The sequence below is a fragment of the Centroberyx affinis genome, unplaced genomic scaffold (genome assembly GCF_046629955.1).
Source record: "Centroberyx affinis isolate AG114_WGS23_722 - 3 ecotype Tasmania unplaced genomic scaffold, CSIRO-AGI_Caff_v1 ptg000287l_1, whole genome shotgun sequence".
NCBI classification, from domain to species: Eukaryota; Metazoa; Chordata; class Actinopteri; order Beryciformes; family Berycidae; genus Centroberyx; species Centroberyx affinis.
In genome coordinates, this window is record NW_027278966.1 from 146,722 (window position 1) to 166,315 (window position 19,594).

General features: G+C 42.9%; 1 protein-coding gene across 3 annotated transcripts; it reads left to right on the top strand.

The window, feature by feature from the left end:
- Positions 1–7,725: 7,725 nt before the first annotated feature.
- On the top strand, positions 7,726–19,112 carry stk24b (serine/threonine kinase 24b (STE20 homolog, yeast)). Of its 3 annotated transcripts, XM_071514642.1 has the most exons (11): positions 7,726–8,532; positions 11,011–11,241; positions 11,901–11,957; positions 12,359–12,467; positions 12,840–12,997; positions 13,311–13,496; positions 13,741–13,889; positions 14,298–14,421; positions 14,805–14,873; positions 15,520–15,656; positions 16,096–19,112. In XM_071514642.1, exons 1-11 carry the CDS (start codon positions 8,491–8,493, stop codon positions 16,133–16,135), a joined length of 1,302 nt encoding a protein of 433 aa, XP_071370743.1. In that variant the 5' UTR covers positions 7,726–8,490; the 3' UTR covers positions 16,136–19,112. The 3 variants fall into 3 exon arrangements, with proteins under 3 accessions (XP_071370743.1, XP_071370750.1, XP_071370757.1); XM_071514649.1 differs by lacking the exon at positions 16,096–19,112 and having other exon boundaries at positions 15,520–15,660; XM_071514656.1 differs by lacking the exons at positions 11,901–11,957; positions 16,096–19,112 and having other exon boundaries at positions 15,520–15,660.
- Positions 19,113–19,594: the final 482 nt, after the last annotated feature.

A 19,594-nucleotide genomic window follows, 5' to 3' on the forward strand; every position in this document is an offset into this window, starting at 1 on the left:
TTTCGAGCCCAAGAGCAAAGTCAGAGTAACTTACCTGGTAAATAAATCCATTATTGTGGTCCACTGAGAGCATGGCTTGACTCCTATAAGGTTGGGGCAGGATGCCCGCTAACTCCCCTTGTGCTTGCGGCAGTTGAAAGATGAGAGGCTAAGGCTCAGGGCCCGAGCCCCGCTGAGGGCTGAGCGTGTGTTTGTGATTGTGTATGAGAGTGAGAGAGAGAGAATGGGAGCAAAAGAGAGAGAGAGAGAGAGTCAGCTTGTCTGTTGGGAGCCTGGTCGTACCCACACTCTCCTCTCCTCAGCCGCTCTTCTCACCCGCTCTTCCCATGCCAGAATATGGCAGCAAGCTCCCTCCGAAAGCCCCGTGAACACAACATAAAACAAAAACAGGGAGCTCAGCTCAGCTCCGGCTCTGTCTCTGCTTCTGCCTCCAACAGCTTTCATCCAGAGGTAGCATCAAATGTTTCTGACAAGCGTCCATCCGCCAATCCCCCCAGAGAGATTAGCGCGCTGACATCACCAATGCTGTGCTGTGCACAGTTGTGCTCTGCTGAGCCGCCAAGCCCTGTAGCCCTGTTACCTAAGAGAGGCTTGGCTTAAGTCATGGCGAGCCAAATAACAACATTCTGTATGAGGGGCTCCATCCAGTGAGCAAAGACCCGGTACTCCTCACAACTTCACGTGCCATGGTCGTCACACACCTCAAGTGGGAGAGGCAGCGAGCAGGGCTGGAATTGCAGTTATACTGTATCTGTACATCTCTGTGTGTGTGCGAGTGCTTGCACACCCTACCTGAGGCAAAGAAGCTGCTCTCTGCCTGTAGTGCATTGTCAGCGAAACTGTGATCGAGGCATGGTGCACTAGAAATAGATCCAGTGTAACAAGCAACTAACGCTGCTGCTCTGCCTGTGATGACAATGTTAAATTGTAATAATGCTCTCTCTGCGGTTTATGTCATCTGATATTCCTTGAAGTTCTCATTGGTAAAGACGGCACTTGCATTGCTCACAGCAGAAGATATCTCTTTCAGTTGCACCTGATTGTTCATAGCCTCCCAAATCATGTTTTGAACAAGACACTTAATCTTGCTTTCTCCATGTCTCTCTTTCCTCATCTTCACCTCACCATCGCTCCATCTCACGTTCTCCATCTATCTCTGCACCTTCTCCCTCCATCTCCCTCAATGCCCTCTTCACCCTGCCTTCCACTACCACGGCTATAATTAAACGTAGAAAGGAGCACAGCCGGCATGGGCTCTTAGCTGCGGTGGGGAGGCTTCCTGCCTGCCTGCCTGCCTGCCAGCTTTACACAGTTGGATCACCAAGTCATACAGAGATTTCATACTGATCCAAGAACAGCATGTTCAAAAGAACAAGCCCGGGCAACTTCAGTAGACTTCCCCCGTCTGTTCCCACTGATCCTCTTTAGCCTGGCCAATCAACCAGCTTGGCAGAGAGACCCCTACCATGTCTACCCAGGACTGTAGGCAAGACCACCTTAGACAAGTCCAAGTCAAGTCCAAGACCAGGTCCAGTTGAGTTTGGGTTCCAATCAAGATTAGGTTGAAAGGACCAAGGTATAGATCTATCTGTAGATCTGCTCTCTAATATACCCTTCAACATCCAACAAATTAAAGTAGGATTTTGACTAGTCAATGCATAAAAGTTTGAGGTCCATTACGTACAGAGGTTCCTACTGGTTAAATCCCTTAAACTGTTTGTAGTGCTGGGGCGAAATGAAACAAATCAAATTCCAGTCACCTGTCAAATTCCAATAATGGCCGAGACCAAGAAAAGTCAGAGTCAAAATAGGCACAAGAAGTGAAAGCATTCTTGAGATCGGACTCAAGACCAAGATCAGACTCCAGCACTAAAGCTCTGTGTCTACCCATCTGAACCAGTGTTTTGCCAAGTCTTGGTCTGGACCCAAAGGTGGGTCATTAGGGAGTTATAAAAGGGGTCCACAAATAATTCTGGAAAAACTGGTATCAAAATATTCCTCTTTGACTAAAACTGCTAAAGGTCACTTTAAATTTTCTCTCTATTGTGATGCTATACAGTCCCAACTAAACAAGTAGGCAGAATAATGCTGCTGATAAGTAGCTTAATAGCCTATAAAACAATGATGTAGATAACCAATGATCATTTACCACATTCATATTTTCCATCATTATCACCACTAGTCTTGTATAATCCAGAGCCATACAAGGTAATGATTCTATTATGTTAACACTGCACTTTGTACTATAGGGATGTTCAAGAGATGCTCACGAGCCAACCAATTCCGCTCCAAGATAATGTTTGTTCCATTGATTTACAAAGTCAGTTCTGAGATTGTAATGGGAGCTATGATCCGGCCCACAAGAAGATCTGATCCTGGAAACAAGGAGATTTGAGACATTCCACCTCCAACTACTTCCAAAACAGTGACATCAGGCTTTCCTCCTTTTTGTCCCCTGTGTAATTGTCTATCATGCTCATTACTAGTCACAATTTATCACAAATTGCTCAATACATCACCCTATGTGTGTCTATGCACACACACACATCTTAAATTTAATTTAGCTGCCACTCTTACCCAGAGTGAGAGTAAAAGTAACCAATATTAAGGGGTACAAAGGTCAACACCACAGTGCTCAAACAATAGAGGTGACAAATATCCCTGCATCCTTAGAATATTTATTAATAATGGAGAAGTCTGAGGGAAAGAAATAACAGCCAGGCAGGTTTTTTCTCTCTTTTTTGTATGTATATAGGGAGTTACCTGAGAGGTTTTTAGGCAGTTCTATATTCTGATGGAGGGGTCCCACTCCCAAGGGGACAAGACTGTCACTTGGTCCAGGAACTCATTAATACCTGCCACCAGGTCATTCCTGTCCTTTATCATGAATCGCACTATAAGTCACCCTGTGTATGTCTGTCTGTGCTTTTGTAAGTGTAACATAGTTGATACTGTCCGACAGTATTAAATTCTAATAAAAAATACACCTGCTTTGCATTTGATATGGACCCCTTTCAAGTGACAGTGTGTATTAAAAAATATTTAGTGACCAATTGGTGCAAGTGAGCGGCGGAGTCACAATTTGAGCGAGACTGAGGACAAGACTGAGCACAAAGTGTCTGCCAGTGGCTAGTATCCATGGTTGCATAAGCAATACTTTGTCAGAACAGATGCCATGACTGCATCAAAACTCTGTATGGCTGACTCCATTGTCGGCTTCACTCATTTACTCTCTTTACAAGCTCTCAAAGCCATTCCACATGTTGAAAGCCTTAACTCCACTTAGTTACCATTATCTACTATGAAAAAACCCTTTGCATTCACCCAGCATGTTCTCGGCCTTGCGTGGTTGCCAGACGGATTCTCAGTGACCATTGTGGTCTAAAAATATACCAGACATCTGCTAAACAAGCTGCCTAATTAAAAATATAAACCAAAAAAGATGCCCCATATTACTGTAGATACAGAAAATGTATGTAAAAACAAGAGGTGATCAGACTTTTTCCATCAGTGCTCCAAGACTTTAGACCAACCTGCCTGTCTTTGAATACACCTTTTAAAAAACATTTCTGTAGACTTGCTTTTATGTAATGACCTTTAATATATTGTTTTGACCTCCCTTTTATGACTCTTGCCCTTATATTTTATTTTACAGTTATACTGCTTTTGCTGTTGATTTTATGTGTTCTTATCCTTTGTAAAGCACTTTTTAACTATGTTTTGGAAAGTGCTACATACATAAAGATTATTATTAGTGGTAGTAGTAGTAGTAATAGTAGTTATTATTGGGCAAAAATGATATGTTTTGTAGGTCAAATGAAGAGAATGAGAAGATGTACTCACCACATCTTTGTTTTCTTGGGAACTTTGTTCCTGCAAAAATAACAAAGTCAGAGAAGAACAGCCATAAATCAATCTGCAGAACACTGCCACAAAATAGGACAAAAGCACAGCATGTGGGTTCAGTATATTATGTCATGCCAGATGCGCTATCTGTATGTAAAGAAATTGTCACCTCAGTTCAATGACAACAGCACTCATTCACTAAGAAAATGTCAGCTGAGAATTACCGTATCAGCGATGCTGCAGTCAGGTGCAACATGGCACTGTAAATCAAACATACTCCCTTGCCTGACCTTGGAAACCTGGTAACCTCTTAATAGGATAGAATAGAGTCCCTCCTTCTTCTTCTGTGTTTTTTCAATGGGTAGCCATCCTGTTTTGTCATATACCGAGGAGTCCCAGGGATTCTCACCATGCTAACACCTCACATACCCATACACATCCTTTCGCAACCATGACAACGCATTGGCATGCAGCGTGTAGGAGGAGGGCCAGAGGAAGCAGCAGTGAGTTACGATGACAGGGAACCACACTGCATTGAGACTGCAGGGGAAACAGAGCAGCCATCCCACTCCACATCAGTCCTGCCTGGCTCCACTGTACACTGTACAGCCCGGGGAAATAAAGACCACGCTATACATCTATAAATAAAACTGGGCGTATATCTGATCAGCTCAAACATGGAAAATATTGATTTCTCTCAAGAGCAACTGTTGTTTTTAAGTGAAACAAAAAGCAATATTTCTTCTTCTTCTCTCTCCACTAGCCTTGAGAAAGGATCCGGAGCAGCGGACATATTTTTTTTCTTCTCAGCGGAGTATCACCTGAATGCTAATGAGGCTGAAGCTGACCGCAGATGTGTAAGCTCTGCCTTCATGTAACAGAGGTGGTTCGATGACCTGCTGCTCACTTGATATTTTGCCAGTGGGCTCAAAGGGCTCTGACCTCAGTGGGCTGAGGTTCTGCCTGTATGTCCGCTGTTTTGTATTCCACCAACACATGACACAATCTCACCCCACACTGTAGCCTACCAGGGGAGAGTATTGTTGATTTCTCATTGAAAAAAATAACACTTCAGGACAGCTTTCAGTATACAATAGGCTATTCTGTCTTTTCCTCTTCTCAGGTCAGTGGATGGTGAATTCATCAGAGGGGAGGGATAACTGAGTGTCTTGAGTTCGTAAGACCATCATATACAGATGAGAAAGGACTTTTTTCATGCTTTTCTGTGTGGGGTTTACTCAAATAGATCAGGAACAGTGGGTTATGCAGCAGTTGGTAATTACCCACATGGAGAGATGGAGAGAAAGGGAGCTCATTAAATACCACTGATGAGGCACATAACCCCTCTGTCTCTTTACTGTTCGGATGTGTCTGAGATCAAATAGTACTCTATGCTTTCCAGCTGAAGTGACACATCTCACTGTAGCATCTTGGAACCGCAGTATAGGCCTACTTAAAGCAACAGCTTGATAGCAGGTTTCATAAAGAGTACCAAAAAATTGGGTCGACGGGGTAAACCATATGATTTAGTTGAGCGGCAAGATTATTTGGCGCTTTTCCATTTGGATAATACAAATTAATCTTAACTGCAGCTTCTGTAACATTTTTACAACATGTCCAACATCACAGACGCCAGCTGTGTGTACTGCATAGGCTATAACTCTATAAAGCATATATACTCATCTGCTCGAATATGAATTGTGCACAGGATGGAATTATGTATTTGGTCCATCTAGACTGCGCAGTATTTTTTTGTTTCAATGAAAAAAAAACGTTGTTATGATTGTCAGGCGACACACAACCAATAAAACTGGCAAAATATAGGTCATTTGAAACACCAGGCATTTAATGCAATTCCTACATTGATAGGACGTTTTATCATGACTATTCCTGCTTTATTCTAAAGAGAAATAAAGCAAGCTGAGAACCAACAATCCACATGCTTGGGTACATATCTAATATTCATAGCTACATTCAATTTCACAGAAATAGTGATAGCGTGTGTATTTATTCTTACCGTTGGTAATAGCGGCTCCATTTGAGCCCCTTGATCCGTGATGTCCATCTTTTCTTCTCCTTGGTTTCACAATAGGCAAGTCGTGATGGGCTACTACTGTGCTCTGCTTCTGTCAAATTCTGGCTGGAAACGAGGGTGATTTTTGTGATCTTTTTCTCTCATACACCGGCCGGGTTTTCTCAAATGGAGGTAAGCATTCCCGTTCTGCCCTACATAATTTACGCATGGAGGGGGGGAGGTAGTGCTTCCCAACAGACGCGTTAAAGCCTAGACGCGGCGAGGACGAGGCGCACATGTGAGACGCGGAGCCGCTGCACTGCGCGTGTAGGCTACTTTCATCCAGGAATTCATTTGTGAGGGCAATTCCTCCCCCATACAGCCTATTACCAACAGGCTTACAAAGAATAAATATTTTATTCCACAGCAGCCTAAATGAGTGGAGGCTCCCTAACGGAAAATCACTATAATATTCCTATAATATTCCCTATAATGCCCCAACAGGGACTTGCAGTATAGTGGTAGGACTTGATAGTGAGTTTGTAGTGGCTTTATCGTAATAAATGGCGTTTTTTATCGCCTATGGTATCCCTATAATATCCCTATTACACTCCTATAGGGATTTGGGTTTTTGCTGTGATAGTTGTATAGTAGGCTATCCTTAATTTATGGTAAGATTAGTAAGGACAATATTCGCTAGATGGTCTCCTTGGGCATTTATTGTAACAGAGGCCAAACCCTTCCCTCTTGACTATAAAATCCAGGATATAGGCTGCATTCATCTCAGTTTAATGTAGGCAGTGTATTGTTGGGGTTACACGTGGATTTGCTCAAGCACTGGCCTGCGCCATACGGCCTATGTTCCTCCAATTAGGCTAGAAGAGGGTATGATTGGTACAAACCAACGCAGTAAGACCGTATCGTCTTGTTATGGTCAGATTCTGGCCGCTTCAGTTATTATTGAACCTACAAAATGTTCATGACGAAACAAAAATGTCAGCTGCAGAAAAGCTTTGTCCGTCCCATCATTGTTTCCAGTTTCAGCACGCATTGATGCACCGGCAGCAGCATCCAGTTTATACAAGACTGCTGTTGTCATGAAATTTATACACTGGCGCCCTCCTCTGGTGGAATCTATACAATGCCAATTAGGCATATGGTCCAATTAGCGTTGGTGGGTGTCGCTGCAGCGCAAATCATAGGTCGGAAATCATTAGATTTTGATTTATTGTTAATGCAAAAAGCTTGCCTGAATTCATAGGCCTACTGAAGTGCTTTTAAATTAATAACTAATCTGGCACTATGGATTTAAACGGCCAATGATAATGTTTGGCAAGTATTTTGCAATTTGCAAAAACATACATACACACATAGCATATGCAAAATTTATGTAAAATGATGTAAAGTGCATTTTAGTGTAGCCTGCTCTTTATGATGTTTAGAGCCGTGTTCACAAAGTCTGGTCCGAGGACCTCCGGGGGTCCCTGAGGGGATTCCACGGCCCACCCCCAGCAAAATGAGAAATAGTTTAATTTCACTATTATTTCATTCAGTACACAATAAGAACATGTGTAAGGATGACTGTTTTGATAATGGGTTTCGCCCCCCGGCTACAGACAGCTATGAAGTTCTGGACTAAATCATACCTCCTGAATTCTGATGGGGTTCCTTGGGGCACAGTTATGCCAAACAGGGGGCCGTGGTTTACTGTAGGTCTATTTAGGTGTCTGACTTGAAAAAGTTTGGGAGCCCCTGGTCCACCCCACCTGGTAGCATCACCTGGGCTGTAGGTGGTGGAGAGTCGTGGTGAGGATGTTGTTGTTGATCCGGATCCGGATCCGCCCAGGCGTCACAGCACCGACAAGATGGCCGAGAGTACGGGACGAAAGTGAGGGAGAAAACAAAAATATTGGCGAGCTGATCATTTCCACAAATGGCAGACCTTTAGAGCTCCGGAAAACAAGTAGTAAAAAGATAAGAGCTGGGTAATCGGTTTATTGAAGACTCCTCTGTGGGCGACATTTGCGGTATGCAGACAAATGTGCTCCTAGCCAGCTTGCTGACAGAACGTTCGTCAGGTCGTCTGCGTTGGCTAGCTAGCTAGCAAGCTAACCATGTTAGCTAGCTGACAACACCGTTAGCGAGAGAATACGGTTTCAGAAAGTGTCAGTAAGTAAACGGTGAAATATATTGCTAAATTCTTCTTCATCTCCTGGAACTTAAATTTGTCGTAGCAGCATAGCTCGACTGCGGAGGAAATCGGATTTGCTAGTTAACGCTTAGCCAACTGGCTAGCAAGCTAACATTGCGGAATTCTGGTTTGCAGTTGCAGGAGATTTCCCCAGCTTCAGAGTTAGCATTAGCAAACGTCTGTTAGCTTGCTCAGCTGTTTGGGAGACTTGGGGTTGTTCCGATACAGGAAAGGTATATCAGCGCGTGTAGGAAGGACGTTTTTCTCTCTTCATTATAGTAACGTTACCGAGACAGTGAGACTTTACAGTACGGCTGGGCGGATAGGTGTCCTGAAGGATTGTTAACATTATCGTACCTCAGCCGGAGTGTAAACATAAGCCAAGCCAAGGAGAACACAGCACTGCGTTGTTGGACGAGGCGCAAATCTAGTCAACATCATGGCCCATTCCCCTGTTCAGGGTAACCTGCCGGGGATGCAGGTAAGCTAGTTGTCTTTTGTATTTGTTCCGTGACGTCAATTAACTGTTTTTAGTCATTGCTGGAACACAATGTACACACTGCAACCCAGTGCTCACTCCCTGCTGTGGGTTTGCACAGCACCGTGTACCGCACACTGACCCGACTCCTCAGTGCTGTAGGCATGTTGCAGGCACATCCAGCCTCCCTGTGCAAAGTGACTATCATGCACGCACGAGCCTTGTTCGTGGTACTGCTGCTATCTTTAGGATTCTGCCTATGGGGGATAATTGTGTTGAGTAGATAACTTGAGTAGATAACTGTTCGTGATGTCAACTACCTCATGCACCAGATTATATTCCCTGTACAGGCTTGTTAGCAGATTTCCATGGTCTGGATTCATAGCTGGCTGTGAAGAAATGCAATGCAGAATATGGGGAGGATGCATTAGAGATATACAACCAGCTGGGACTCCGCTACAATAAATGCTTTAGTCAATTAAGGACATAATAACTCATCCTAGGTTATAAGGCAGGTTTTGCTTTCTGTCAGGTGAGGATTGTTCCAACCAGGGAATGAAACTACAGGACACAGTGGCAAGTGGAATCAGTGTTTACCTTGCCAATTTCATTTCTTAGCTGTAATGTTAAAAATTGAAAGGAGTGATTTAACACAGGTTTGTTACCCGCCAAAGTAAATTGTAAACTTGGCAGCCACATTCACAGTTAGCCAGCATTTTGACTGGAGGCTGTTGTCCCAATTTGAAGCCCATCCCAAATAAAAACATCTTGTTTTATTCAAAAATAACATTGTCACTTAACCACTTTCCATCAGTTCTGCACTGCACTAATATCCATTAGCGCAACCAATGTTTGGTTTCTTGGATAAATCTCTTTAAGGGCGGCCAGCTTAAGCCAAAAGGATCCCTTATTACGGAAGGCAGCTGTTTCATTTTTAGCTGTCTCAAAATGAACATATTGACCCTTTCTCTGCTCAAAAGAGGTCATAAAAGGAAGTTATTTTGTCAGCGCCTGCTCTTGTGTTTCCCACATAACAGCCTCTGGAGAATTCAGTCATTTTAGTCCACTTCCTGTGGCGTTCAAGTAGGTTATTCATTCCACCCTCAGATAGACACGCAGCCCTGGAAATATTGGACGTTTGCCTTGTCATTGGAATCGCCAAACAAATACAGGGTTCTGCCTGACTAATTAACTTTTAGGAGGCCCACCTAAGCTTTTTTTTCTGACCACCCAAAGACAGCTCATGCAGAATACCTTGTGCCTTTGCTTTCCTTATGGCCTCAGAATGAGTTTGAATTGTGCCATAAAGGTTGTTTTAGGTGTGACCTAATTGGCGAGGGCTGGAGCCTAGGAACATTCAGTGTTGGATATGAGGCACTGGAATTAGGGAGAGGAGACGGCAGGTTCCACCAAAAAAGGAGATTTATTGTGGCTTGGACATTCCCTTTAACGTCATTAAGTGGTGGGTTCTGTATAGAGCACACAAACAGAGAAATCCATATGGCATTTAGAAACAGTCACATATTTTCTCAACACAAATGCATAAACTCAAATTCTCAGTTGGCATTGAATGGAATTAGACTGATTTCCAAACATACACAAACAATACATCAGCTGAACACTGGAATTAGCCATAAATGGACAAACACATTATATAATCAAACTGATAAGGAATTAAATATTAACCCAATTACCTAAAGGTTAAGCAATCAACTTCATATCACTCACTTTAGACACACTGGCTGACCTCAGACAGCAGGTGTGTGCTTGTTGCTCCTCCCAGAGCTCAACAGGGGTGATCACAGACATGGAAGACTTTCAACAAAGGTTGTTATATGATCTTAGGAAATCTTTTAAGTCAGCACAAAACGACTCATCTGACAACTATAACAACTATAGCAACTAAGTCTGTCCAAAAGCCAGAAAATCTGGAAATCATGTATAGGTGAAAACATTCTAAAGGATGATTTTCGTTCTTATCGGGTCATATGTAAATGGTTCTAGGCAAAGTCCATAGATGAATTTCAGATAAAAAAAAAAAAGTATCACATTGACATTGCAAAATGGATATCACATGGGATAAAAAACAATAATGATCCCTTAAGGCACAGCTGTGTCTTGAAAGGACTTGAGGACTTGACTAAATTGTAGACATTTTCTTGTGAGAAATAAAATGTAAGCTAGGCCCATGTTTTGTGTTATTTAAATTGTTATTATTCTTTAATTGACGTGCCTATTATCCAATGTTTACACTAATTCCCTTGCACTCTATGTCTCTCTTTCTGTATCCACACACACACACACACTCAGACACATACAAAGAGTGGCATTGGGTGAATTAATGTATCCTCTAAGAATGGCACCCTGCTGGTGTTTTGTTTTACTCCCCAACGTTTTGTTCTTTTCAAACATTCCTTTTTCTCTCCCGGCCTTCCCTTTCCTCCCCTGCTTTGTTCCCCCCCCCCCCCCCCTCCCTGCCAGAATGTCAAAGCGGATCCGGAGGAGCTGTTCACCAAGCTGGAGCGGATTGGCAAGGGTTCGTTTGGCGAGGTGTTCAAAGGCATCGACAATCGCACCCAGAAGGTAGTGGCCATCAAGATCATAGACCTGGAGGAAGCCGAGGACGAGATCGAAGACATTCAGCAAGAGATCACAGTGCTGAGCCAGTGTGACAGCCCCTTTGTCACCAAGTACTACGGCTCATACCTGAAGGTGACACTGGTTACACACACACACACTCATACATACACACACAGAGCAGATTATCACCATCAACTAAATGGTCTCTATTGTCCTACTGCAATAGAACTTTGAGTCAGTATAGGCCATTGACTTAAATGTGACTCAGTTGATCCACTTCAAATACACAGGACCTGGCATATGTGTCTTATTCCACTATGTAAATGTAAGCATGCACTTGATTGTTGCTTTAATATCATACAGGACAAGGTGCCAGTAAATACAGTATGCATTGAGAATTCCTAGGGTGACAGTAAAGGCAGGCTCTCATCTTTAATTTTGTTTACGTCAATGTTTTTTGCATCTGTTTTCGCCATAAGTCAAACCTCCAGCTGAGCAAATGGGATGAGACATAAAAGGATTTCTCTTCCTCTACCCACTTTTTCCCTGAAATCCCAAATTAAATGGGGATTAGCCTGAGAGGACTTCAGACACCCACCAAGTGCTTATTAGTGTCATCATGACTTGTTTAGGAATGCGCCAGACTCTTGACACCTCGCAATAAGCCAGTACCCAGCGTAATAAGTGAGCTGTGAATATTTATCCAGAATATAACTCGCTAAGTACTTAATGACCCCTTATTCTCACCACCAGCAGCTCATTCTCTTCTCTGTCTTTCAACACTGTTCCAGGACACAAAGTTATGGATCATCATGGAGTATTTAGGTGGAGGCTCAGCATTAGATTTGGTAAGTGATTCATGCCTGCCCATCATTGCTGCATTGAGCTCTGTACTTGTGATCGGCGCCTCTTTGTATTAACAAACATGCTGCGCTGACAGACTCCTAGGTGTTATTTTTCCCAAAATCTTACACCAAAAATTGTGGCCAATGTTTTTGGGTTATTGTTCTGCATTCTGAGTATCCCTTATGGCATATTTTAAACTGAATAAAAGCTATATTTTTGGCTAGATGGAAGTTGCTCAAGGCTACTGTTCAGCTGACCGCCCTATAGATGTCATACCATCCACCAAAAATACTCCTTCCTGTCAGTGCCAGGAATTGAATCAACAACTTTTATCAGTCAGACTCTCTGTCTCTAGGCTAACCACGACTCATGGTTGTTGTATTTTTTTTCTTTTTTCCTGTAGTTGGAGCCCGGCGCTCTGGACGAGACTCAGATCGCCACGATCCTGAGAGAGATCCTCAAGGGCCTGGAGTACCTGCACTCTGAGAAGAAGATCCACAGGGACATCAAAGGTACTGATTGACAGTGCTGCTATTAGAGAACACTTGGGTTTCAGTTGACTAAATGGCATCAGTGAGCACACACTAAGATCATATAACACGTTAATGGTATTGACATCCACTTCTGGATTCATTCATTATATAGTTTGTATTTCATCGGGGAATTGAGGCGAATGCATGCGGCGGTTCGCTAAAAGGCTTCTGACAGTTGTTTCCCCTTTATCAAATGCATTGGCAACTCGGATAGATGGCACTGACAAATGCTTTAGAAGGGCCCGAAGAGATGGACTCTCACTCACTGTGTGTGTGTGTGTGTGTGTGTGTGTTATGAGATTTCCTAAGCCCCGAGCTGCATCACATCAACCTTTCATTTGTCCTCCCCAGCTGCCAACGTGCTGCTGTCCGAGCAAGGAGAGGTGAAGCTGGCAGACTTCGGCGTGGCCGGCCAGCTCACCGACACCCAGATCAAACGCAACACCTTTGTTGGCACGCCCTTCTGGATGGCCCCAGAGGTCATCAAACAGTCGGCCTACGACTCTAAGGTGAGGTCAAAGGTCAAGGATATCTGCAGAGGTTGCTAGTGTGTGCTATCTGTGCTGAGGTTCAAAGGAAGCATGAAAGCAGTAAATTGAGCCTGGTAGAGGTTAGTTATGTTGGTTCCTTAAAAGGCATGTATTGCATTTTCATTTCTCCTTCTAGGCATTTAGCTGAATCTCTTATCTGGAGCGACATACAATGACTGCAACAGAACAGAATAAGCTTCAATTCTTGGCACCACTGATTATTGGTTAGCCTTTACTTTGCACTTGTATCAGCGCTATCATAGTTCTTTCTGTGTCTCCATGTGCATTCCAGGCTGATATCTGGTCTCTGGGCATCACAGCCATCGAGCTGGCTAAAGGTGAGCCACCCCACTCAGAGCTCCATCCCATGAAGGTTTTATTCCTCATCCCAAAGAACAACCCGCCCACGCTGGAGGGCAACTACAGCAAACCACTCAAGGAGTTTGTCGAGGCTTGCCTCAACAAAGAGCCCAGTTTTGTAAGTATGTTGCACCTCAACAGGTGGCGATTTTGATATTCTTATGTGTAGATACATATATTTGCACAAAGGTTTATTTCACCTGTCAAATTCAACCAGACTAAGGTGAGCATTGAGGATTGTATTTGAAGATTTGTGTGTTTGTGTCTCTACAGATAACTCTCTCAGGCTTGTAAAGACTGATTTCGTTTTCTCTCATTTCATCTCACCTCCTTCTCCCTTTTGTCATCCCTCATCACCACAGAGGCCCACTGCCAAAGAGCTGTTGAAGCATAAGCTGATCGTTCGCCACGCGAAGAAGACCTCCTACCTGACTGAACTGGTGGACAAGTACAAACGGTGGAAGGCAGAACAGTCTAGAACCACAGAGTCCAGTTCCGACGAGTCAGACTCGTAAGTCTGAACTATTACAAAGATCTGTTGCCCTCTGTCTAACAATGGTTATTCTGTTTTTTTCTGATGTTCTGTGAAAATGTACACTGTGCTTATATTTCTTCTGTAACCCTGTTTGTAAGCCATGTCTGGTATATTTATTGCTTATCTGTTTGCTTTTATACTATTTTATTATGCCTAAAGCACTTGTTAATGCTATTTTATGCTATCTAGAATTTTATAAAGTTATACCAGATCCTACTGAGGGGGAGAAAAATCTCTCTGGCTTCACTCTGTCCCACTTGTCCTCCCACGTTTGTTATGATCAGCACAAAATTACTTATTCACAGTTGTTAAGCACTTAATATGCATGACTTAATTACTCAGCCCAATGAATATTAAAAGCCTCTGTAATATCTGTCCAATCAGAGAGCAAGATGGCCAGGCGTCGGGCGGGAACGACTTTGGCAGCGACGACTGGATCTTCACCATCCGAGAGAAAGACCCCAAGAAGCTGCAGAACGGGGAGGGGCAGTCAGGGGCGACAGAGCAGGTGAGATGTTGCAGGATTCATTTAGCATGCAGCTCCTATTCATTTCAAATCGGAGACTGCTGTTTTCCTGCCTTGTTGTGTTCCTGACTAATGCAATCCTCAGCACAACATGGGATCCGATTCCCTCCCTGAATCCTGACCTTAACAGTTGCTAAAACCGATCCACTATCAGATCCTTTTGGCTTCTGCACCCTACTCTGATAGAACAGGTTTTGTGTGCCAATAATGCAGACCGTTATGTAAGGCGTAATCCATGATAAAAAGGTGTGATGTTATTTGGGAAATATGCATGCCGTGGTGATTTAAAAATTCCCCCCAAGGCAAAGCTGTGCTACTTTTATTTCCCTCAGCCCCCGTTCTCAGATCTCTGTATCTTTCTGCAGACAAAAGACATTCCAAAGAGGCCTTATTCACAGAGCCTGGCCACAGTCATCTCTCCTGCACTGGCTGAGGTAAGAAGCTCCCTCTGGATAACCAAAGGACAGGTTGGCCACAAAATCCTCTCCTTCACTCACTTAATTGGCCTACTTGTAATATATTATGTTATGTGTTTCTGGCTGAATGTTTTGTAGATGTGGGGGGACCATTTTGGTTCACCCTTGGGCCCAAGATCAGTTCCAGTAGGTACTATTCCACAGAAAGTTCCCCATCTTACAACTTGCAGAAATAACCAGATAGCCAAAGCAGTGGTGTCCAGGGACCACCTGGGGTCCTTGAGAGGAGTCCAGGGGGTCCCCAACAAAAGGGTTAGGGTTAGTGGACTGGTTTAGTTTCACCATTATTTCTTTCCCTAGAGGTCAGAACAATGAGAGTGTATAAGACCCAAAAGGATGACTATTCTGATCAGAGGTTTCATTTTCCCCTGCTACAGTACAGACAGTTATGTAGGTCTGTCAAATCAAGTCAAATCAAACACCAAAACTATTCTCAGATGAGTTACTTGGGACACCATGTTATCAAATGGGGGGTCTGTGGTCTAATGCGTATCTATTTGGAGGTTGTTTGGGAACCCGTCTCTCAAATCCATGACTAAAAATCGGCCTCCTCACTCACCGCCACTCTCTCACCTTCACCCTCTCCTTCCTTCCTCGCTCCCAGCTGAAGGCGAGGCAGGAGCAGGTGAACGGGAACCCCATGGCCCTGGACGAGCTGAGGACGGCCATCCTGCTGGCTGAGGAGGCCTACCCCGGCATCTCCGACTCTCTGGTGGCTCACATGGTCCACAGGCTGCAGAGGTAAGGTCTCGGCCCTGGGGCCAAGTTCACAAAGGCTTCTTAGACACACTGATTTTATGCGCAACAGAATCCACGGCGAAGTTGGAAATTATGAAAAGTTGATCTGATGCCATAATCATTGGGTTACATTGATTTAAGCTTTAGCTTAGGCTAGCAGAATAACTATCATCTTTTATCACTTCCTAAAAGTTATATTTATAGTCTTGCTTTTGTGTGATGTCTTTTATTCTAGTATTATTATTACTGTTTTGTGATTAATTCTTATCTTGTTATCTTGCAGTGCCTTGTTGTGTTTACTTGTTTTAATTTATTTTATGAGTATGATGTCTGCTTTTATTCAATATTAAAGCAGTTTATAAACGTTATTATTTTTTCCAATTTTGTGCAGTAGATTAAAAGCCCGAGTTGATCTCTTATTGTTGTCTCCTCTCTTTTACAGTTTCTCCACAGGCAGGACATCTTCCTCCTCATCCCCCTAGTGATTGGCTGCCTGCCCTGGCCCTGCTCTCCCAGGCCCCACTCCCCCCCCCTCCAACACCACAGCCAGGTCAGAGGGTTAAAAGTCAGGGGTCAAGTCATTCAACACCAGCTGACCACATTTGACCTCCCCTGGGGGCGGGGGGGGGGGCTTACCTAGCCTGTAAAAAAAAAAAAAAAATCACTGAACTCCAAACGCTCTGTGGAGGAAGAGAGAGAGACACTCTGGAGAGCCTCTTTTAGTCACTTACCAGTGGAGAAACATCGGGGGGCAGCAGAAACCCATTGAAACGTCTGGTGTTGACTCTGGCGGGGGCAAAAAACCCCTAAAGCGCCGGGCAAGACTCACTAAAGCAGAGCAGCCCCACCAGAAAAAACAGCAGCAGCCTCGTCAGACTCTGGGCTCTCTGTGCGTGGGACTCCCCCGGCCTCACACCACGGAGTCTCTACATGGCATCCACTAGAAGAGGAGCCGAAAAATCCTCCCCAATCCAGACGAGACTTTCCTATCCCCCCACTTAATGCAGGCGTCATATCCCCAGAAACCTCTGAAAGCATGCTTGATGAACCTGCGGGGATATATCTTTGTGTGCAAGCGTGTACGCTGCGTGTATGCGTGCTTATCCGCACAACATGTGTGCGGGCACCTGCGAGTGTGTTTGTGTGCGTGCACGTGTGCTCTCGCGTATGTTCTACGACTCCCTGTTTAGGCAAATTGCAGCATTCTTAAATGAAACCTCAGGTAAAGTGCTTTAAGTGGACTTTGTCCTCCGAGGCAGTGGGGGGGCGCCATGCTGTACATGATTACAAGTTGTCATTGACGTTGCGGAAAATGAATCACTGTGTACAAAATGGTCATGCGCATTTTGTAGATATTGATGATGTTTAAAACAAAAAGTAGATATTTAAAGATTCAAAAGTCACTCCAACAGAAAGAACTGAAAATGCCTTGCCTTTTTGAGATGCATACGTTTATGTTCTGGCATCTTTCATTTCATCAGATTGTTTTCCTAGTTTTTTTTGTTACCCCTCAGTGAGTGAAATTCAATTCAGTATTCATCAATATTTTCTCTCCTTTCTAAGTGACTGAGTTCCAATCTTCCATTTCAATCACAGTGTCCCTGCTGAATCATTTAACTAACTGGGATGATACTAAGCTACTTTGTTTAGGGGCAGAAGCTTTTCCTTTGTTTTTGTAGTCAGAGGAAAAACTCCTACCTTTACTTATGTTTAGACAACTTATTAAGTCAGTTTTTACATTTTGTTTAGATGTGGTCAAGGCCAAGAATGAAGGGAGATCAGATTCTGTGTCAGTGGTGGCTCTCAGATTGTCTAGAAAATGCAACCTTATTAATTTACTTGTAATTTACCCCAAACATAATTTATGAAATGAAGTGGAGGCAAGGAAAATTACAAGGGGGGACCATTGCGGGCAATTGAATGCTGATATCTTGCGAACAATTATTCCTTCACTTGTAATTTATCCTTAGCATTACTTAGAGACTTAAGTGGAGGCAAGGAAAAAAAACAAGGGATGAACCATTGTAGGCAATCGAATCCTGACACTTGCTCAATGCATTGACAAAACCAAGGCCAAATTGCACCGTAGATCAGGACAAGCCAAGCTCATGTTGACTCTTTACCGTGACACATTGGGCAGAAATAAATGCCATTCTTCTTTCCTCACTCCAGACATTTCTGTTCACACTTCCACACCATGCTAGAAGTGCCATGTCCTCTTTTATGCTCTCACCAGATTTTTGTAGTATGATTTGCACCTTTTTTCTAATTTCGGATCTGTTTTTTGCACTTTGAAAGTGTGTTGAGTATTTAAAGAACCTGTAAGAGGAAAAAAACAAAAGAAAAAAGTCGCTAATAGCCATGTTTTACTATATATGTTTACTTAAGAGTTCCAGAATTTACTACTGTGCTAATGCAGCAATAATGTTGAGGAGTTGCATCAAGACGCACTTGTCAACACAGGGATTGAAAGAATTAAGAAATATCTGATATTTTTGTAATTGCAAAGAGTTAAGTATGGAAATAAGGAATGCTTTATGGATATGGGCACCTGCCTCCGGCAAAAAAAAACTATACCTTACAGAAAACATATGCTACGGAAAGAACTACAAAATGTGTACATTTGGTCTCCTTTATCATAGCTGACAGTTTATAGTACTGTATATAATCTTTGCTTGTGTCATTTGAGAATTCCCAAGTTAAATGTAAGCTCCTTGTAAGCTTTCAAAGTGACATGAGAAATAAAGATCTAATGCTAACTGACGACTTTGTCTTTGTGTCATGCATGGATGCATGTATGGAAACAAGTTGTATAAGCTGCCAAATCATTATCAGTTGTTGATGTTGGTTTCGATTCGATAAGAATACACTGAATGTACAAAATGTTAGGAACACCCACCAAAGATTAGCTTGAGCCCTCTTGCACAATCCTCATTTTAATTGTCTGACGGCTTAAAAATGGCTCTTTAACCCGTCTCTTCCATTTGATCTGTATTTCCCCTTCATGGCTAAACTGGAGTTAATGGGTGAAATTATTAAAGGATCATAGCTTTCACCTGATGAGTGTATTTCATTGAAAGAATAGATGTTGCTAATATTTTGTACACTTGGTGAAGCCGGTAAGGATTTTTTTCAGAAATGTGCAGTTCATTTAAATCTATGCCCATGTTTATGAAGGTTAGAAGGTCACATGTTTCCTGACAATGCCTCATATTTATCTTATAGTTATGACTTGAACAGTAGCCCACACGTTGCTAGTCTCTTTATTGAAGAATTGATGAGCAGGCACTTACATAGGGCAGGATTCTCCCAAAATGAAATCTGTCTGAACTTTAATGTGGAACATGAGTTAAATGTTTTATGTCTGAAAAACCAGCCCTTGGTGTTACATTTTATCCTGGAACAGATGACAACATCATGTATAAAACAGACAATATCTATATTACAATACAAACAACACTGTGCTTGGAAATAAATACAAATCCTGGAATGGTTTCTTTGTTTGTGTACTCCTGTACATTACAAAACAAAAAAAAAATGCATAAAGATGTTGCTTTTGCTACACAGTGCAAAAAAATAAATCATTGTAAAAAAATAAATTTACAATATTGAAAGAACAAATTACTAACCGATAAAGCTGGATCCAGGGATTCTAATTTTTTGATGACAAAAAAAAAAGGATATTCTCTCAAGATTCTGAGCCAAAATGGCTGAAATATATAATGTTCTCTCGGGTAAGTTTGAAGGTTTATCCCTGCCATGATCCTTCAGTAATACTGTCCCTCAAGAGCTTAACCATCCAAGCCCTATTTCTGTGTTCCTCCAACTTCAGAACGACCACCGAATTCTCATCCTAATGGCACCGACACTCTCAGACATGAAACACAGAACCAAGCAGCAGTCGTATAAGAAAGACCGAAGAGCGGTGAAGAAGGGTCTCT

Coding starts and splice junctions, on each gene's coding strand:
- stk24b (XM_071514642.1), top strand. CDS start 8,491: ATGGCCCATTCCCCTGTTCAGGGTAACCTGCCGGGGATGCAG. Junction 12,998..13,310: donor AGTCGGCCTACGACTCTAAG/GTGAGGTCAAAG, acceptor TGTGCATTCCAG/GCTGATATCTGGTCTCTGGG. Junction 13,890..14,297: donor AGTTCCGACGAGTCAGACTC/GTAAGTCTGAAC, acceptor CTGTCCAATCAG/AGAGCAAGATGGCCAGGCGT.